General features: G+C 53.1%; 1 protein-coding gene across 1 annotated transcript; it reads right to left on the bottom strand.

The window, feature by feature from the left end:
* Positions 1-19,198: 19,198 nt before the first annotated feature.
* Positions 19,199-19,834, bottom strand: GAST (gastrin). Its single transcript, XM_039476403.2, has 2 exons — positions 19,519-19,834; positions 19,199-19,389 (listed from the first exon to the last, which is right to left on the bottom strand). The coding sequence occupies exons 1-2, from the start codon at positions 19,727-19,729 to the stop codon at positions 19,286-19,288; spliced, it is 315 nt and encodes a 104-aa protein (XP_039332337.1). The 5' UTR covers positions 19,730-19,834; the 3' UTR covers positions 19,199-19,285.
* Positions 19,835-21,606: the final 1,772 nt, after the last annotated feature.

Here is a 21,606-nt window from a genome sequence, read left to right as displayed (position 1 = left end):
TCTGTGTTCCGGACTCTGGCAGGAAACACTCAAACTGGGTGACTTGAGAGTGTGGTAAGGGAACGGTTTGCAAAGGTTTGGGCAGGTATAGGAAAGAGCAAGGGAGAGGACAGGGTACCAGGCTATTTATAGCAATATCACCTCCGGCCTGAGCCTGGGAGGAGGGAGAGTGCACCCTGGGACAAGATCCTGTGGATGAGGCTTCCTGACAGGGGGAGGCTGTGACCTCACTCCCCTGTACCAGAGCTCCCTACGGGCCCTGCCCAAGCAGAAACCAGAGCCCACCGCCCAGCACAGAGTGGAGAGATCTGGAGAAGCCAGTGAAGATAGATAACCACCGCACTAACACCGTTTTCCCCACCCCAGCCTTCCAAAAGAGGGCTAGAGGCAGCTTACAGAAAAGGACTGATCTCTCAAGCCTCATGACAGGTGGTGAGGACAGGGAAAGGAGACAGCTAAGTCCCCATGGTAAGGGGCAGTGCTAGATTGACTGTAGGCTCTCAGCTTCCTGGCAGCCTGGCCAAAATGGGAAACTTAAGGCCAGTTAATTTCAATGCAGTGAGTTGGCCACTTCAGTTTTCATGGAGGAGCTATCTGAGACTTGCAAACTTGAGAAAGTCTTGAGAAAGCTTCCCTGAACATCAATTTCCTCACCTGTAAAATGAGGATGAGGCCAGGCACTGTGGCTCATGCCTGTAATCCCAGCACTTTGGGAGGCCAAGGCGAGGCAGATCACTTGAGGTTAGGAGTTCCAGACCAGGCTGATCAACAGGTGAAACCCCCATCTCTACTAAAAAAGAAACAAAAAATTAGCTGGGTGTGGTGGGGTGTGCTTGTAATCCCAGCTACTCAGGAGGCTGAGGCAGGAGAATTGCTTGAACCCAGAAGGTGGAGGTTGCAGTGAGCTGAGATTGCACCACTGACTCCAGCCTGGGCAATAAGAGTGAGACTCCGTCTCAAAAAAAAAAAAAAAAATTGTGTAATGAGAAGACTGAGGAAGAAAAAAAAATGAGGATGAAAGCCGGGCGCGGTGGCTCATGCCTGTAATCCCAACACTTTGGGAGGCTGAGGTGGGCGGATCACCTGAGGTCAGGAGTTCAAGACCAGCCTGACCAATATGGTGAAACCCCATCTTTAAAATAAAAGAAAGAAAGAAGCCGGGCGCGGTGGCTCAAGCCTGTAATCCCAGCATTTTGGGAGGCTGAGGCGGGTGGATCATGAGGTCGAGAGATCGAGACCATCCTGGTCAACATGGTGAAACCCCGTCTCTACTAAAAATACAAAAAAAAAATTAGCTGGGCGTGGTGGCGCATGCCTGTAATCCCAGCTACTCAGGAGGCTGAGGCAGGAGAAGTGCCTGAACCCAGGAGGCGGAGGTTGCGGTGAGCCGAGATCGCGCCATTGCACTCCAGCCTGGGCAACAAGAGCGAAAACTCCGCCTAAAAAAAAAAAAAAAAAAAAAAAGAAAAAAGAAAGAAAGAGAAAAATGAGGATGATGCCTTCTTCATCTACCTAATATGAGGATGAAATGAGAAAGTACAGGGGTCCCAGGTAGGCAGAATCAGGGAAAGGGCAATGGGCAATTTCCTGGAAAGTTTTTGCCTTTTTGATTTTCAGAAGGGACATCCACCCTGGGGACTTATCTGGACCTTGGCCTGAGATAGGTCACATGCCCATCCTTTGCTGCAGAGAGAGCTGGGAAATGGAGCGTATTTTAACTGCATACCCCCTCAATAAGAATCAGGTTTTTTCTTTGTTTCATTTTTAAGAGACAGGGTCTTGGCTGGGCATGGTGGCTCCCACCTGTAATTCCAGCACTTTGGGAGGCTGAGGAGGGCCGATCATCTGAGGTCGGGATTTCAAGACCAGCCTGACCAAAATGGACAAACCCTGTCCCTACTAAAAATACAAAATTAGATGGGCATGGTGGCACATGCCTGTAATCCTAGCTACTTGGGAACCTGAGGCAGAATAATTTCTTGAACCTGGGAGGCAGAGGTTGCGGTGAGCCGAGATCGTGCCATTGCACTCCAGCCTAGGCAACAAGAGTGAAACTCTACCTAAAAAAAAAAAAAAAGAGACAGTCTTGCTCTGTCGTCGAGGCTGGAATGCAGTGGCATGATCACAGCTCACTGCAGCCTCAAACTCCTGGATTCAAGTGATCCTCCTGCCTGAGCCTCATGCATAATTGGGACTACAGACTATAGGTACATATCACAATGCCTGGTTAATTAAAAAAAAAATGATTTGTAAAGATGGAGTCTTCATACGTTGGCCAGGCTTGCCTTGAACTCATAGCCTCTAGCAATCCTCCCACCTTGGCCTCCCAAGGTTCTGGGATTATAGGTGTAACCTGACGCACCTGGCATAAGACTCAGGGTTCTGACAGTAGGAAAGATAAATATGGATAAGGCATTGGGTACATCACCACGGGCATCTGCCACAGCTAGGAACGAGTCTCCCCAGACTAACCTTGCCTCTTTTTCAGTAGGCTTGGTCAGGGAGGCAGCAGGATAGCTCTGAGTCTCTGGGTTTCAGTAAGACCAGAGGGGAAATGCAGGCTTCGGTGATGTGAGCAGGCTTAGCGGAGCAGCCATCCGCAGGGAGTAGCAGACGTGGCCCTGTCCATCTGGAGGAAGCTCTCTATCTGCCCTCTGCCAAGGTCAACATTTCTATGTCAGAATCTGCAATACCAGTGGAGACAGGATAGAACTCTCAAAAAGGCAGGTGCTGCACTGAATGACAAGTTATTAAAATAGTCAAAAATAATTTATCAGTTGTGAAACTAAAACTGCTCTTAAAAATTGTGTTAATCCAGGTGTGGTGGCATGGCCCTATCGTCCCAGCTACTTGGGAGGCTGAGGTGGGAGGATCACTTGAGCCCGAGAATTTGAGACAAGCCTGGGAAACATAGCGAGACCTTGCTCAGAAAGAAAGAAAAAAAAAAGCGTCAATTTAAAAATAGTTACTAAAAAATAAATAAGTCATTAAAGTCAAACTAGCAAAAAATTAAAACATGTACACAACCTCATCCCAGAAAGCATGTCACTTGGTTTAAAAGAGGACAGTTGGTGGGTACGGTGGTGCACGCCTATAATCTCAGCACTTTGGGAGGCCAAGGTGGGTGGATTACTTAAGGTCAGGAGTTCGAGACCAGCACGGACAACATGGTGAAACCCCATCTCTACTACAAATACAAAAAATTAGCTGGGCCTGGTGCACACCTGTAGTCCCAGCTACTCTGGAGGCTGAGGCAGGAGAATCACTTGAACCCGGGAGGCAGAGGTTGCAGTGAGCCGAGATTGTGCCACTGCAGGACAGAGCAAGATTCTGTCTCAAAAAAAAAAAGAAAAAAGAGAGGAAAAAAAGACCAACCTAAGCAGTATAGTGAGAGCTTGTCTCTACAAAAAATGAAAAGAAAAAAAAAAAAAATTAGCCCAGCATGGATGGCACCTATGGTCCCAGCTACTCTGAGGCTGAGATGAGCGGATTGTTGAGGCCCAGGAGGTCAAGGATGTAGCAGGCTTTTCTGGTTTGGTTTGTTTTTTTTTTTTTCATTATTTGAGAAGCTGTGAATGACATGTAATGAGCTTTGATCGCTCTGCACTCCAACCTGGGTGACAGAGCAAGACCCTGTCTCAGGCTGGGCATGGTAGTTAACGCCTGTTATCCCAGCATTTTGGGCAGCCGAGGTGGAAGGATCACCTGAGGTCAGGAGTTCGAGACCAGCCTGACCAACACGGAGCAACCCCATCTCTACTAAATATACAAAGACCCGGTTTCAAAAAAAAAAAAAGGACAATTAAAAAAAAAACAATAATAAGTACTCCTGATCTCAAGTGATGTGCCTCAGCTTCCCAAAGTGCTGTGAGTACAGGCGTGAGCCACCGCACCTGGCCGAAATAATGGTTTTGTTTGTTTTTGAGACAGTCTCATTCCGTCACCCAGGCTGGACTGCAGTGGCACAATCTCAATTCACTGCAACCTCTGCCTCCTGGGTTCAAGCAATTCTTGTGCCTCAGTCCAATGAGTAGCTGGAATTGTGGGTGCATGCTACCATGCCTGGCTAATTTTTTTTTTTTTTTTTTTTTTTTTTGAGATGGAGTTTCGCTCTTGTTACCCAGGCTGGAGCGCAATGGCGCGATCTCGGCTCACCGCAACCTCTGCCTCCTGGGTTCAGGCAATTCTTCTGCCTCAGCCTCCTGAGTAGCTGGGATTACAGGCATGCGCCACCATGCCCAGCTAATTTTTTGTATTTTTAGTAGAGACGGGGTTTCACCATGTTGACCAGGATGGTCTTGATCTCTCGACCTTGTGATCCACCCACCTCGGCCTCCCAAAGTGCTGGGATTACAGGCTTGAGCCACAGCGCCCGGCCAACCTGGCTAATTTTTATATTTTTAGTAGAAACGGGGTTTTACCATGTTGGCCAGGCTGGTCTCAAATTCCTGACCTCAAATGATCTGCCTGCCTCAGCCTCCCAAAGTGTTAGGATTACAGGTGTGAGCCACCATGCCTGGCCAGAAATAATGTTTAATCTGGGCACCCCATGCCAGTCAAGTTGACACATAAAATTAACCATGGCACCTACTTCGTATTGATCTTGGGAGAAGTATCACGTCTCCCAAGGAAGGCCATGGGCACTGCCTTGGCTAGATCCTTGGTCATTCATTCATTTTTTCACCAAATGTGTCCCTAGGGCTGCTCTTTGCCAGCCTTGGTTCAAGGTCCTGGGAATAGAGATGCCCAAGATTCTTGTCTTCCAGTGAGAAATCGCAGAAGAGTGTGAGAATGAGCACTGAGCTCGGAGTCTGGGCGCTGGAGGCAGGAGGGTCATTCCAATCCAGGAAGAGGGAGTGAGTGAGATTTGGGGAGGAGGTGTTTGCTGGGCCCCAGGGAAGGCACTGGCATTCCTGGCAGCTGCAGCAGCGATGACTTGGAGATCTGACCTTCCTAGAGAGAGGGTGTGAGAAGTGACAGTGGGTTGACGTGTCCAGTCTGGGAGAGGAACGGGTGAGACAGCCAGAAACAACGCTGGAAAGCAAAGCAAAAGTCTGACGGGAAGGTCCTTGTCTGTCAGGCCAAGGTCTCTGAATTTGATTCTACAGAAGATGGGGGTGGAAACCCCTGACTGATTTTAACTGCAAGCCAGCTGCGACCTGTTCTGGAAGGTGGGGTTCTGTCCTGGGTCATTCTTGGAGAGCCAGGAACAGGTGACGCTTACTGATCAAGCTCTCCTTGTGCTGGGCCCTGTGCTAAGTAAGTGCCTTCCTTCTGACACCCTTGAGGTCGGAGATGTTTCTCCTTTCTTTTTGTTTCTGAGACAGTTTCGTTTCGCTCTTGTTGCCCAGGCTGGAGTGCAATGGTATGATCTCTGCATACTGCAACCTCCGCCTCCCAGGCTCAAGCAATTCTCCTGCCTCAGCCTCTCAAAGTGCTGGGATTACGGTCATGAGCTACTGCGCCTGGCTGTTTCTCCTTTCATTTCACTTTGGAGACCAGAGAAGTTTGAGTGCCTTGCTTAAGTGACTCTACTGGCTCACTCTTTTCGCTCTCCATTTCTTTCTTTCTTTCTCTCTTTTTCTTTTTCTCTTTCTCTGTTTCTTTCTCTCTCCTTCCTTTTCTTTCTTTCCTTCCTTTTTCTTTCTCTCTCTTTCTTTCTCCTTCTTCCTTCCTTCCCTCCTTCCTTCCCTCCTTCCTTCCTTCACATGGGGGTCTTTCTGTGTTGTCCAGGCTGCTCTCAAACTCCTGGACTCGGGCAATCCATCTGCCTCTGCCTCCCAAGTGCTGGGATTATAGACATGAGCTACTGACCCCCTGCTCCTACCTGACACTTATATTTTGTGAGACAGGATCCCACTCTGTCACCTAGGTTGGCTTGCCAAAATCATGGCTTACTGCAACCTCTGCCTCCTAGGCTCAAGTATTCCTCTCACCTCAGCCTCCTGGGTAGCTGGGACTACAGGCATGGGCCATCACACTTAGCTAATTTTATGGGTTTTCTTTGTTGAGATGGGATTTTGCCATGTTGCCCAGGCTCATCTCGAACTCCTGGGTTCAAGCTATCCACCTGCTTTGGCCTCCCAAAGTGCTGGGATTACTGGCCTGAGCCACTGCACCTGGCCAACTCTTGTTTAATAATCATATTAACAATAGCTGTTACCATTTGTTAAGCCCTCATTGAGTACTTTACCGTGTAATCTCAAGAGCCTCAGCCCTGCCAGCTGTGCAAATGAAGGTCAATTAAACAAGAAGTGAAACTGGGCACCGTGGCCCATGCCTATAATCCCAACACTTTGGGAGACCGAGGCAGGTGGATCATCTGAGGTCAGAAGTTCAAGACCAGCCTGGCCAACATGGTGAAACTCCATCTCTACTAAAAACAAAGAAATTAGGCTGGGTGCGGTGGCTTATGCCTGTAATCCCAGCATTTTGGGAGGCTGAGGTGGGTGGATCCCCTGAGGTCAGGAGTTCAAGACCAGCCTGACCAACATGGAGAAACCTGGTCTCTACTAAAGATACAAAATTAGCTGGGCATGGTGGCACCTGCCTGTAGTCCCAGCTACTCAGGAGGCTGATGCAAGAGAATTGCTTGAACCCGGGAGGCGGAGGTTGCAGTGGACTGAGATCGCCCCACTGCACTCCAGACTGAGCAATAGAGCAAGACTCTTATCTCAAACTACCAAAAATTAGGCCCAGTGCGGTAGCTCCTGGCTGTAATCCTAGCATTTTGGGAGGTCGAGTCAGGTGTATCACCGGAGGTCAGGAATTTGAGACCCACCTGGTCAACATGGTGAAACTCCCATCTCTACTAAAAATACAATTAGCTGGGCTTAGTGGCATGCACCTGTAATCCCAGCTACTTGTGAGGCTGAGGCAGGAGAATTGCCTGAACCCAGAGGCAGCGGTTACAGTAAGCTGAGATTGTACTCACTGACGGTACTCACTGGCAGCCCAGCCTGGGCGACAGAGTGAAACTCCGTCTCAAAAACAACCAACAGCAAAAAGAAAGGGGTCCCTGAGACAGAGAGGCCAGGCAACGTGCCAAAGACAGCACAGACTTTGCCAGGATGAGGCTGTCTAGAAGTTCGTGGCCGCTTTACTGAGCTCCCGTCACTGCAGGTATGGGGCGGAGGTGGGAGGGCCATCTTTGCCTGAAGGTGGTGGGAGAGGTTCTGCAGCTACTGGCAAAAGGGCGCATGGAAGGGCCTGCATACAGTCACCCAAGCCTCCCAGAAGTCATCAGGTCTTCAGACCTTGGGGGACAAGGCTTGGCAATAGGGCACCTGTGGGGAGGAGACCTCGGAGGCTTGGCCTGGAGCGGCTGGAATGCCTGGAACCCTCAGTGGTCAGTGGTGCCAGCCACCCTCAGGGTCCTGCTCCCAGCCCTCTCGCCTCCCTTCCCCCAGGGGAATGAACCCCTGCCTCCCAGTGCCTGCACACAGCACTTTGTAGACTCCCTGGCTGAGCTCTTGCTGGGAGGCCTGTCTGTGCCTGTCCCCGCCAATAGCAGCCACAGCCAGCACTGCTCCTTTTTTTCTTTGAGACAGGGTCTTGCTCCATTGCTAGTCTGTTGTTAGTCACCCAGGTTGGAGTGCAGTGGCGCAATCGTGGCTCATTGCAGCCTCTACCTCACAGGCTCACGTAATCTTGCCACCTCAGCCTCCTGAGTAGCTGGGACTATAAGCCTGCGCCACCACACCTGGCTATGCTGATCAACATGGTGAAACTCCATCTCTACTAAAAATACAATTTTTTTTTTTTTTTTTTTTTGAGACAGAGTTTCGCTCTTGTTACCCAGGCTGGAGTGCAATGGCGCGATCTTGGCTCACCGCAACCTCCGCCTCCTGGGTTCAGGCAATTCTCCTGCCTCAGCCTCCTGAGTAGCTGGGATTACAGGCACGTGCCACCATGCCCAGCTAATTTTTTGTATTTTTAGTAGAGACGAGTTTTCACCATGTTGACCAGGATGGTCTCGATCTCTTGACCTCATGATCCACCCACCTCGGCCTCCCGAAGTGCTGGGATTACAGGCTTGAGCCACCGCACCCGGTCTAAAAATACAAAATTAACTACATGAGCCGCCATGACCAGCCAGAATAGTGTTTAAAAATGCCTAATATAGGCTGGGCATGGTGGCTCACGCCTGTAAGCCAAGCACTTTGGAGGCCAAGACAGGCAGATCACCTGAGGTCGGGAGTTCAAGACCATCCTGACCAACATGGTGAAATCCTGTCTTAAAAAAGAAAAAAAAAAACTGCCGGGTGCAGTGGCTCACGCCTGTAATCCCAACACTTTAGGGGGCTGAGGCAGGTGGATCACGAGGTCAAGAGATCGAGACTATCCTGGTCAACATGGTGACACCCCGTCTCTACTAAAAATACAAAACATTAGCTGGGCATGGTGGTGTGTGCCTGTAATCCCAGCTACTCAGGAGGCTGAGGCAGGAGAATTGCCTGAACCCAGGAGGCGGAGGTTGCGGTGAGCCGAGATCGCGCCATTGCACTCCAGCCTGGGTAACAAGAGTGAAACTCCGTCTCAAAAAAAAAAGAAAAAAGAAAAAAAAAGCCTAATATAAAATACATAATATTGAAAAGGAACGCCTGGGCGCAATGGCTCACACCTGAAATCCCAGCACTTTGGGAGGCCGAGACGGGTAGATCACCTGAGCTCAGAAGTTCAAGACCAGCCTGGCCAACATGGTGAAACCCCATCTCTACTAAAAATACAAAAATTAGCAGGGCATGGTGGTGTACCTGTAGCCCAGTTACTCAGGAGGCTGAGGCAAGAGAATCGCTTGAACCTGGGAGGCGGAGGCTGCAGTGAGCCAAGATTATGCCATTGCACTCCAGCCTGGGCAACAGAGAGAGATTCCGTTTAAAAAAAAAAAAGTTATCAAAGTAATTAAAAATTTGCGATATAGTAATATATGAGGGTCTTTGTTACTACACTAAATTATAAGACCTAACAGTGGGCTTGTAAGTACTGTTATGTGGCAGCAAATCCAATGAGCACAGGCAGCCCCAGGGTGCAGGAGAGGGAGGGTCGCCCAGCTCTTTCTCTGATCTGGGAGGCCACAGACAGCAGCACATAGGCTGTTGGTAAGACAAGACTTTGTGATCTTCCCTCCCTGGTACTTCCAGGCTGTGTGGCCTTGGATAAGTTGCTTGACCTCTCCGGGCTTCTGTTTTTCATCTATAACACAGTGATATTTTTTTTCCTTCCAGTGATGATAAAATGAAATATATCCAAAGCATGGCAACTTAGTCAGGTCTCAGTGAATGTGTATTTCTCCCTCTGTCCCCAACCCTGCAAACTGTCCCCGGAAGGGCTCAGAGCCTGGATGTGGACACAGGGATGAGAGGCAGCTGTTGACAGTGGGGACAAAGGTCAGGGAGTGAAGGGCTCCTTGGTGTTATCCCTGATGACACCTGAGCCTGGAGGTAGCTCGGGGAGGCCAAGGGGCTAGGGAACATCATTTGAGGCTTGCCAGCACCTGGCATTGCCTGTGCAGCAGGCTGGACGTGACTGATGGTCCTGCCCTCCTCACAGTGGGTGCTGTGGTCTCCCAACTCCCCACGGCTTCCCGCAGAGCCTCCCAGGTCAGGGAACTGCGGACCTGCTGGACACAGCTCCCTATCAGGCCAGCCCAGGCCTCCTGCTCTGGTTCCTGGGGAAAGGAACGGGGCTGGGCTGAGGGCTCTAGGGAAGAAGCAGGCACCTGGTTGTGCCGAGGGCCACTCCCAGGGGATCTGTGCCTCACGTCCTGGCCAGGCTCCACCCTCTGCCACAGGTGCCCCTGGAGGGTTCCTGGTAGGGCTCACCTGTGCCAGGGAACGAGGAGCCACGGTTTGGGAGTCCAGAGTCCTAGGCTCTCACCCTGATCAGAAGTCACTTCTCCAGGGTGATGACTACTCCCACTTTCCATACCCAGAGAATCCACTGATGTGTTCATTCAACAAATATTTACTGGACGCCTCATTAGAGTTCTGCGAATAAGAGGTGAGCAAAACAGATACTGCTCTCATTGCTATTAAATAGATTATCTTGTCAATGACATCATCTTACCCTGTGAATGGGTAGAGTCTCCCTGAGGCCATTTATCCGGCCCCCCACCACACTGCAGGAAGGGGCACCTCTTTGATTGGTGGTCAGTGAGAGGACCACAGTATGTGGCGGCCCTCCAACGGTCTGAGGGACAGTGAACTGGCCCCCTGTGTAAAAAGTTTGGGGACACCTGCTCTAGAGGGTGCCAGCAGAGGGGAGGACACAGAGAGGCCTCAGCTGGCATAGGGGACCTAACACAGGTGAGCCCCACTAGGGAGGGCTTCTCAGAGGAGGAGTCAGATGTTCGAACCAAGAGCAGAAGTGAGCCTGCGTGGTGGGGGCGTGGCCTTCGTCCAGGATGGGGCCCCCAGGTGGGGAGGAACTTTATCGTGGGTCCCAGCACTCTCCATCTGAGGTCGTGGCCGCCTCAGCCCTTGCCCTTGTCCCCGGCAAGTTCTCTCTGTCCCCTCTCTGCTTCCCTCTCTCTTTTGGTCCTGGCCAGCAGGGGGGGCCTTAGAAGACAGCAGGCAGAGGGCTCAGGCCCCCAGCAGCCCCCAGTACTCCCTAACTCCTTGCTCCAGGCCAGAGGGGCTCAGTCGCCCAGGAATCGGGCTGCACTCTCTGGGAAGGGTAGAAAAGTTAAAGGGGGCCCCGGTGTGGTGGCTCAACGCCTGTAATCCCAACACTTTGGGAGGCTGAGGTGGGCGAATCATGAGGTCAGGAGTTCGAGACCAGCCTGGCCAACATGGTGAAACCCCATTTCTCCTAAAAATACAAAAATTATCCCACAATAGACTGTAAGCTTGAGTTAAAAAAAAAAAAAAAAAAAAAAAAAGAGAGAGAGAGAAGAAAAAAACACAAACATTAACTGGGCATGGTGGTGGGTGCCTGTAGTCCCAGCTACTTGGGAGGCTGAGGCAGGAGAATCACTTAAACCCGGGAGGCAGAGGTTGCAGTGAGCAAAGATCTGCACTCCAGACTCCAGCCCAGGTGACCGTGTGAGACTCCGTCACAAAAAAAAAAAAAAAAAAAACAAAAGAAGAAAAGTTAAAGGGGACCTCTGGGGATGTGGAGGGGCCTCAGCCCTCAAGCCCCCCATTCTCCACTGATGTGAGGAGGGACTGTGCCTGGGTCCTGGGGTGGGGGTGGGGAACTATGGCAGCCACTGCCTGGTTCTGGAGGGGAAGGCCTGGATCAGAGACCACCACAGGAGGGGGCGGAGGGCCCTCGAAAGGCTTGCAGGAGACAGCAGGACTGCAGCGGGGTTAAGGAGGTCTCCCCTGTCCCTAGTCCAGGGTGCTCCTCCACCCTGCTCCCCTGCAGAAAGTAATCCCAGTGCCTGGCCCCACCCAGGTCCCTGGCACCGACCCTCAGGGCTCTATGACATATCCTGTTCCAGGCGGCTTTTTCCAGCGTCAGGTCAGGGGAGGAGGTGGGGGAGGGGCCTGAGCCACCTGTGTGCTCCCCAGGGCTGGCACTGGAGTGACCGTGCCCAGGTTCAGGGGGTTGTGCATAATTAGTTGGGGGTGGTCTGGCTTTGCAGCCTGGCAAATCTTCTGCGCCTTCCTGTCCTCTTTCAGGTCCAGCAGGGTCGGTGGGTGTACACTAGGAGGGAGGGCAGGAGCCCGAGGGTCTCTGCTGTGTCTGATTTCTCTCCCTAAAGCAGCAGCAGGGAAGGGAGGGGGTGGTGGACAGCGAAAAACCGCTTGAGAGGCCCGGATCAGAGACCACCCCGGGTCTTGTGGACAGCCCTAGGCCGTGGAAAGGCAGACATCTGTCAGCCAGGCCAAAATGCTTACTTCCAGAATGATGGGGCCCCGAGCCCTGGTTTCTCCATCTGTAAAATGGAGTCACCATCCCTCCTGTGACTGCTGTGGGGCGACTGAGCCTGTAGGTGAGGAAGCCGTGAGTGGAGGTATGCGGGCTGGCACTGCCCTCTGGTGCCCGTAGCCAGAGTTGCCGGCTGCCGGTGCGCTGACCTAGAGGGGCGGACTACTGGGGGAGCTTTCAGGAGAGGGGAGGACACAGAGAGTCCTGACTTCATCTCTGTCTTCTCCATCCCACTGCCGTATTCTCCCTAAAACTCTCCAGGGGGTTCCTAGGGCTGCTTCCTCATGGGCCAGAAACAGTTCGATTCAGCAGGAGTGTAATCGGCTTCTTGTGTATGCCCTGTTCTGCGCTTGGCAGTTGGGGCTGCAGAGATGTCCGAGGCACAGACTGTCCAGGAAGCTGGGCTACGGGAGGCCCCTCGGCAGAGCCTGCGGAGCTGCAGCCTTACGAAGCCTGGGCTGTGCTCCTGCCCGAACAGCCACCTCCTCGCGTTCCTCAGCCTCACTGTCGCAGCAAACACTGCGGTGGTGTCTCCTTCAAGCTTTCCACTGACAAAGAAACCACAGAAAACACGCACGCTTTGAACAAGGTGGAGAACAGGCTAGCTTGTGAAAGTTCCTTCATTTCCAGAATTATCCTGGGAGATGGGTTCTCTTTTCTGCACCTGTTTTCTCCTCCCTGAGGGAACAGTTCCATCAGCATGGGACAGTATTGTCCTCTCTCCCATCTTCAAAACACACTCCCCAGCGTGCACATCCTCCTTCAGCGCCAGTGCCCTTTTCCAGCGCTCCTCTGTTGCAGATTTCTTCAATACAGTTTTCTGTAATCTGTTTTTTCCCTCCCTCCCTCCCTCCCTTCCGACAGGGTGTTGCTCTGTCACCCAGGCTGGAGTGCAGTGGTATGATCAAGACTCACTACAGCCTCGACCTGTGCGCAGATGACCTCCCACCTCAGCTCCTCAAGTAGTACAGGTATGCACCACCATGCCCAACTAATTTTTTTTTTTTTTTTTTGAGACGGAGTTTCGCTCTTGTTACCCAGGCTGGAGTGCAATGGCGCGATCTCGGCTCACCGCAACCTCCGCCTCCTGGGTTCAGGCAATTCTCCTGCCTCAGCCTCCTGAGTAGCTGGTATTACAGGCACACGCCACCATGCCCAGCTAATTTTTTTTTTGTATTTTTAGTAGAGACGGGGTTTCACCATGTTGACCAGGATGGTCTCGATCTCTCGACCTCGTGATCCACCCGCCTTGGCCTCCCAAAGTGCTGGGATAACAGGCTTGAGCCACCGCGCCCGGCAATTTTTTTTTTTTTTAATTTAAGATGGGGTTTCACCATGTTGGTCAGTCTGGTCTTGAACTCCTGACCTCAGGTGATCTGCCCACCTTGGCCTCCAAAGTGCTTGGATTACAGGCATGAACCACCACACCCAGCCTTTTTTTTTTTTTTTTTTTTTTTTTTTTTTTTAATAGAGGCAAGGTTTTGCCATGTTTCCCAGGCTGGTCTTGAATTCCTGGGCTCAAGCAATCCACCCTCCTAAGCCTCCCAAAGTGCTGGGATTATAGGTGTGAGCTACAGTGCACAGCCTCCTCTGTGTTTTCATTTTGTTACCTCCCATTATTTCCTCACCCCTCTTTGATCTCTCTTATCTCCACCACCATCAAGACCACTCTCTATTTTTAGAGATGGAGTCTTGTTCTGTCACCCAGGCTGGAGTGCAGTGGTGCGATCTTGGCTCACTGAAACTTCTGCCTCCTGAGTTCAAGCAATTCTCCTGCCTCAGCCTTCCGAGTAGCTGGGACTGCAGGCGTGTGCCACCACACCCAGATAATTTTTGTATTTAGTAGAGATGGAGTTTCACTGTGTTGGCCAGGCTGATCTCGAACTCCTGGCCTCAGGTGATCCACTTGCCTTGGCCTCCCAAAGCGCAGGATTACAGGTGTGAACCACTGTGCCCTGCCCTGCAAGACCGTGTTTGCCCAGGTTGTCCATGACCCCAGCTCACCAAGGTTGCCCGTGACCCCAGCTTGCTAAGCTGTCTCTGTCCTCAGTCTTTGCTTGACCCAGCCCAGCAGCACTGCACAATACATGTGTCCACTCTACATGAAACTCCTTTCTTTTCTTTTCCTTTTTCTTTCTTTCTTTTTCTTTCTTTCTAGTTGCTTCTTCCTTTTTTTTTCTTTTTGTCTCTCCGCCCCCCATTTTTTTTTTGAGACGGAGTCTTGCTCTGTCACCCAGGCTGGCAACAGTGCAGTGGCGCAATCTCAGCACACTGCAACCTCTGCCTCCCAGGTTCAAGTGATTCCCCTGCCTCAGCCTCCTGAGTAGCTGGGATTACAGGCGCGCACCACCATGCCTGGCTAATTTTTGTAATTTTAGTAGAGACGGGGTTTCACTATATTGGTGAGCGGAAAACCACTTGAGAGGCCTGGATCAGAGATCGCCTAGGGTCTCCTGGACAGCTCTAGGCCCTGGAAAGGCAGACATCTGTTAGCCATGCCAAAATGCTTACCTCCAGTATGACAGGGCCCCGAGCCCTGGTTTCTCCACCTGTAAAATCGAGTTACCGTCCCTACTCCGTCTGCTGCGAGGCAACTGAGCCTGTAGGTGTGGAAGCCACGTGGGGAGGTATGCGGGCCGGCACTACCTTACCCTCTGGTGGGCGAACTCCTGACCTCAGTTGATCCCCCAGCCTCAGCCTCCCAAAGTGCTGGGATTACAGGCCTGAACCACCACACCCAGACACAGGGAGACTTTTAAGCGCCGTCTCCCCAGGAGAACAGGGGTTCGCCAGCCTGGCAAGAGGAGGGCAAAGCGAATTAGGGTTGGAGGTGAGGTGAAGAACCAGGACTCTCAATCAAATGGAAGACGTCGAGTGGCGGGGGCACGGGGGGTGTGAACGCGAGGGTCGGGGTTGCAGAGCCAGGCGGGACAGCATGTTGGAAGCGCACTGGAGTTTGGAATGTCTCTCCGTCAATCGAGAAAGATGCAGCCCTGCCCTCATGCAGTGGCCACCCAAGACCTTAAGCACAATGTCGGGTTGGCAGCTTCTATACTAGGGAAGGCAGCCCAAGCCCTGGCGCGGGAGCGGGGTAGGGGCTGCCCCCAGCCAGGGACTTGCCCAGTCTGGGCTGGGAGTCCCAGGGCAGCAGCGGCTTTGGGCAGAACCATTCTCTGGAGATGGAGAGGGGAGAAGAAATCTTTTGTTTCCAGCCCAATTCGGAACCATCCAGAACCTGCACTCGCCCTTCTTGCCTTCCTTTTCTTACGGTGCTCTGTTCGGTCACCACTAGCTCCCCTCCCGCGCGGCTCTGAGTCCTGCGTGCCACTAGCTGCTTCTCGGCGGCCCCACCCCTACGGGTGGTCGGGCTCGGCGGGGCGCCCCCTGGGCAGGTTTAAAAGTCCCGCTGCGGCAGCGGAAGGCGGAGTCAAGATGCACCAGGGGCGCGGCTGCGCTGGGAGCCTGCGGGGGCGGGGACTGGGACACGGGGACCGAGCAGCACTCACCTCTGCACCCTCGCCCTCAGCCAGTCCCACTCCGGAGTGCTCTGCGCGGCCACAGGCACGGGGCGCTGCACCGAGAGCAGGATCCCGAGCCGCCTCTGGATCGCGATGCCTCTCGGAAGCCGGCACTGGAGCTTGTCCGACTTCCGAGGCTGGAGCCAAGGCAGGAGCCCGGCGCGCGTCCGCATTCTCGGCCATCCAGGGAAATGCCCGGTCTGTGCTCGACAGTTCGGACGCGCCGTGGACCCGCTTCGTATTCCAAGGGCCGTTTGGTCCCCGGGCCACTGTCCTGAGGGCTGGAAAGGCAGCGGGCATCTGGTCACCAGCCGCCTACATTGGCCGGCAACCCGGGGTGTCCGGCCCTGAGCGCGCTGCCTTTATTCGGAAGCTGGAGGAAGGTAAACCGGACCCCCAGGGTCCTGGACCGGGTGGGGACTGGGGCAACTCGGGGGAGGAAGTGGCCCCTCTGGATCCAGGCGCCAGGTCCCCGCTGGTTCTCAGTGTCACCGTCCACCACCCCTGCAGTGTCACTGCAGCGCCTGTCTGGTCGCCCCTTCCCCATCTCCTCCTCTGCTCTCGTCTCCTGATTTGTGCCAGTGAGTCAGGTCCCGGGGCCTGCGCTCTTGCCCACCCATCTCCACGCGCCTGTTGCTGTGGCAGATCTGTGTCCCCACAGCGCCCCTCTCCCGGGTCTACTGCAGTGCTAGGAGAGGGACGGGGGTGCGGAGGGCACTGCCCGGCGCGCTCTGAGCCTGCGCTGGCCGACAGGGCTCGCGCACGATGGAGAGGCGGGGTGGGCAGAAGGGGAAGTTTTGCCCACCTTTTGGTTGCGGGTTTGGGGGGCAAGGTCGTGCCCTTCACCCCGCCTCTTCTCTTTCCTTCTCTCCTTCTGTGGGTCGGGGAGATCTCTGCATTGGGACTAGAGGCTTGAATGCACCCGAATCTGGTGCTGGAGAAGTCTTCCTCTTCAGGTGCAGCGTGAGTGGCTGCGTCTGTTTGTATGACCCAGGAGACGCCACTGCACTGCTTTCTGGGTAGCGGGTGACGAGCCAGTCTGAGGCAGTACTTCCCCTGGCTGTCTCCATTCCCCTAGGCGCCAGGGACCCAGGTGTCCGGAGAGCCCAGTTCCTGAGCCTGGAGAACTGTGATCCCCTTACTTGATCCAGGCTCCACCAGGGGAAAAAAAAAAAAGCCTCAGTCCACTTGGCCCTGGGATCAGGGAAGGGAGTGTTGAGTGCTGAGGGGTAAGAGGAGGATGTTAGGGGCAGGAGGGGAGCCCAGTCTTTTCTCCTGATGACCCTTGTTGGAGGAGACCTGAGGATAGGAACGGAAACCCCTGGTTGCTGATGGCATCTGCTCCTTTTTCCTGACCTGCCTGGGCCTTTCTTCCCCACCCGCCGCCTCCTTCAGTGCTGTTTCCTAACCTACCTCTGCCAGTCAAAAAGATCACCCAGGAAGACATCAAAGTGATGTTGTATTTGCTGGAGGAGGTGCGTACTGCCTTCCCAGGTCAGGCAGGCCCTCCTTCGAGTTCTGCCCTGTAGGGGTGGGGGTCTTGTTTATTTCCTGTTTGGCTGTCTCTCTGGGGTCCCAGCTAGGGGTCCTTCTTATGGAAGACAGGCCAGAGTGGGATGTTCAGGTTGGAAGAGCTCTTAGAGCCCATCTGGTCTGATCTGCTTTTTCCGTGAGGGGAAACTGAGTAGGAACCAGGCCATGTGACTTCCCTGCCTTCTTTGCCCTCCTTCTGTGTGACTTCTCACTTCACAGGCTGCCAAGGACTCACTGATGTGCCTGGCGAGACTTGCTGGAAGCAGGGGGTGCCCCAAGTGGGGAGGCCTCAGATGGGGGTTCACTGGTTTTGGGTCCTTCCAGTATGGGGCTGAGACTGAGAAGTTGTAGCGGCAGCTGGCCTCGGAGCAGGAGATCCAGATGCAGCTCCAGGGAGAGGTGAGGCCCCTCCCAGCTCCTGCCCCCACCCCGGAGAGCCTCTGGCCCAGAGCATGGACCCTAAGGCCCTTGGCAGCTACCTGACTCTGGAGAAGACTAGCAGGGACTGAATCTTGTCCCTTTCCATCCCCTCCGTGCCTGGCACAGCCCAGCAGGTGGCAGTTCTGTCAAGGTTCAAGTGACGTGGAGTGCAGGGACCTCCCCTGGGTCCCCCACATGGCACTTGGAGTCCAGAGCCTGGGCTCTGAGTGGATAGGCAGAGGTGCTGGATGGGGTGGGCCTGGGTCCCAGGAGAGCCTGCGGGTGGGTTCCCAGCTGCAAGACCTGCAGGAGAAGTACACGGACCGTGGGGGCATGCTGACTGACACACAGGAGGAGGTGAAGACCCTCAGCAATCCCCGGTGTCCACTGGGTCTGCCACCCACTGCCCATACAGCGTGCCTGTGGTGAGGATCCTCTCCTGGCTGCCCACCTTTCTGCTTCTGTGCCTGTGTCTCGGCCTTGGTGTCTGATTGAGATCCCAGTTCCCTTCTGTGCCTGAGACCGTGGCTGGGGGTCCTCTGGTAATGTCTGTTTTCTCCACCATAGGAGACTCTTCCTGGTTTCCAGCAGACCCTGGCTGAGGAGCTCAGAACATCTCTAAGGAGGGTGATCTCAGAACCCATGTGTGTTTTTTTTTTCTTTTTTTGAGACGGAGTTTCGCTCTTGTTACCCAGGCTGGAGTGCAATGGCGCGATCTCGGCTCACCGCAACCTCCGCCTCCTGGGTTCAGGCAATTCTCCTGCCTCAGCCTCCTGAGTAGCTGGGATTACAGGCACGCGCCACCATGCCCAGCTAATTTTTTGTATTTTTAGTAGAGACGGGGTTTCACCATGTTGACCAGGATGGTCTCGATCTCTTGACCTCGTGATCCATCCGCCTCGGCCTCCCAAAGTGCTGGGATTACAGGCTTGAGCCACCGTGCCCGGCCAGATCCCGTGTGTTTTATGGAAAGGTACGTGGCTGGCGCCTGATTGATCTTTCAAAAGATCTTTCAAAAGACACAGCCTGATTGATCTTTCAAAAGCTGCTTCTGAGGCCGGGCGCGATGGCTCACTCCTGTAATCCCAGCACTTTGGGAGGCCTGGGTGGACAGATCACCTGAGGTCAGGTGTTTGAGACCAGCCTGGCCAACATGGTGAAACCCCATCTCCACTAAAAAATACAAAAAAATTAGCAGGGCATGTTGGCGGGCACCTGTAATCCCAGCTACTCGGGAGGCTGAGGCAGGAGAATCACTTGAACCTGGGAGGCAGAGGTTGCAGGAAGCCGAGATCTCACCATTGTACTCCAGTCTGGGTAACAAGAGTGAAACGCTGTCTCAAAAAAAAAAAAAAAAAAAAAAAAAAAGGCCAGGTGCGGTGGCTCAAGCCTGTAATCCCAGCACTTTGGGAGGCCGAGGCGGGTGGATCACACGGTCAAGAGATCGAGACCATCCTGGTCAACATGGTGAAACCCCGTCTCCACTAAAAATACAAAAACTTAGTTGGGCATGGTGGCGCATGCCTGTAATCCCAGCTACTCAGGAGGCTGAGGCAGGAGAATTGCCTGAACCCAGGAGGCAGAGGTTGTGGTGAGCTGAGATTGCGCCATTGCACTCCAGCCTGGGTAACAAGAGCGAAACTCCGTCTCAAAAAAAAAAAAAAAAAAAAAAAAAAAGCTTACTGTGTCTCTGAACCCTACCATCTATTATTCCACCCACACCTGTGGATTCTTGTTCCATGTGGGGCTCTAGGGGACCCAAGGAGAATCCTCAGCCCTCCTCCCTGCTACAGACTCACCCCCAGATGAGTCCCCCTCCTCTTCCCTGCAGCACTGACACAGTCCATGAATCCACTGGAAACTGGTTTATTTTTTATTTGTTTTTCAGGGACAGGGCTGGGGTGGGGTGGGAGGTGGCTGGGCTCTGCAGCTTGGCTCTAGGGCCGTTGGTTCTCGTCATCGACACTGCGCCGGCCGAAGTCCATCCATCCGTAGGCTTCTTCTTCTTCCTCCACCCGTGGGCCCTTCTTCTTGGACAGGTCTGAGGAGGTGAGAGAGGCGAGAATGGGGGAAGGTGCCTACCCTCCAGCAACCAAGGTCAGGGCCAGTCTGGGGAGACCTTGGCTGAACCTGGCCGAGCGGGGCAAGCAGGGAGGTCAGCAGCTCCTACCTGCCACCAGGTGTGGGGGACCCTGGGGTCCCAGCTGCCTTCGGTGATGAGAGGCTGGGCCCTGCTGTTCCAGCCAGTGTTGCTCCAGGACCCTGTTGGCCCCTGTACCTAAGGGTGCATCTGGCCGCTGGGTGCGGGGCTTCCAGGAAGCTTCCGAGAAGGTGGCCAGAGCCAGCGCAAAGATCAGCGCATACACACACAGTCGCTGCATCTTGTCTGCAAAGAGGAGAAGGGCCCAGCTTAAGGGTGGGGCTGTCCCCACACAGGCCCAGAGGCAGGGGACTGAACCATGTGGTTCCAGGCCTCTATCTGCTGATGAGTCTGCAATTTTTTTTTTTTTTTTTTTGAGACACTTTTACTCTTTTTTTTTTTTTTTTTTTTTTTTTTGAGACGGAGTTTCGCTCTTGTTACCCAGGCTGGAGTGCAATGGCGCGATCTCGGCTCACCGCAACCTCCGCCTCCTGGGTTCAGGCAATTCTCCTGTCTCAGCCTCCTGAGTAGCTGGGATTACAGGCATGCACCACCATGCCCAGCTAACTTTTTGTATTTTTAGTAGAGACGGGGTTTCACCATGTTGACCAGGATGGTCTCGATCTCTTGACCTCGTGATCCACCCGCCTCGGCCTCTCAAAGTGCTGGGATTACAGTCTTGAGCCACCGCGCCCGGCTGAGACACTTTTACTCTTGTTGCTCGGGCTGGAGTGCAGCGGTGTGATCTCTGCTCACTGCAATCTCTGCCTCCTGGGTTCAAGTGATCCTCCTGCCTCAGCCTCCCAAGTAGCTGGGACTATAGGCACACACCAACCACGCCTGGCTAATTTTTTCATTTTTAGTAGTGATGGGATTTCACCACATTGGCCAGGCTGGTATTGAACTCCTGACCTCAAGTGATCCGCCCTCCTCAGCCTTCAGAATAGCTGGGACTACAGGCTTCTGCCACCACGTCCAGCTAATTTTATTGTATTTTTTGTAGACATGGGAGTTCACCGTGTTTCCCAAGCTAGTCTTGAACTCTTGGGCTCAAGCGATCCTCCCCTCAGCCTCCCAAAGTGCTGGGATTACAGATGTGAGCCACTGTGCTCTGCCCAAGACGTTATTTAAAGTGAACTTTTTAGGCCAGGCATGGTAATCTCAGCACTTTGGGAAGCTGAGGAGGGCAGATCGATTGAGCCCACGAGTTTCAGACTAGCCTGGGCAACATAGTGAAACCCCATCTCTACAAAAAATACAAAAATTATCCGGGCGTAATGGCATGCACCTGTATTCCCAGCTACCTGGGAGCCTGAAGTGGGAGGATCGTTTGGGCCAGGGAGGCAGGGGTTGCAGTGAGCCGAGACCGTACCACTGTACTCCAGCCTGGGCAACAGAGTGAGACCCTGTCTCAGAAAACAAAAACAAAAATCGAAACTTTTAAATAGTAATAACAAAGGAATGTAGACATCCAGCTGTGTTACAGACCACATGCTTTCACTTTGGAGACTGAGGCACATTCAGCACTTGGCTGGGTCACACTGGTGGTTTTTTTGAGACGGCATTCGCTTTTGTTGCCCAGGCTGGAGTGCAGTGGCACAATCTTGGCTCAGTGCAACCTCTGCCTCCTGGGTTCAAGTGATACTTCTGCCTCAGCCTCCTGAGTAACTGGGATCACAGGCATGCACCACCATGCCTGGCTAGTTTTTTTGTGTTTTTAGTAGAGACGGGGTTTCTCTATGTTGGCCAGGCTGGTCTTGAACTCCTGAGCTCAGGTGATCTGCCCACCTCAGCCTCCCAAAGTGCTGAGATTACAGGCGTGAGCCACCGCGCCTGGCCAGATCACACAGTTTTTTGTGCAGCCCTCAGAGGAAAGATTCCCCTGTCATTTTTGCTTAACTGAGGGAATATCCTGTGATTATAATGAAGCAGTTAAGAAAAACTAAACTGTCACCATTAGCAATTATGTATCAGGGTGAATCAAGTTTAGGGAAAACATAATATAGAACTAAACTGGAATCTCAAACAAACATAAAATTTAAATGGTCACCAGTTCCCTGGGTTCACAATTTTTGTATTATTTTAGCGTCACTGTTCTGATTGGCTTGATAAATCATT

This window comes from Saimiri boliviensis, chromosome 17 (genome assembly GCF_048565385.1).
Source record: "Saimiri boliviensis isolate mSaiBol1 chromosome 17, mSaiBol1.pri, whole genome shotgun sequence".
NCBI classification, from domain to species: Eukaryota; Metazoa; Chordata; class Mammalia; order Primates; family Cebidae; genus Saimiri; species Saimiri boliviensis.
This window is presented reverse-complemented; position numbering and strand designations above follow the sequence as displayed.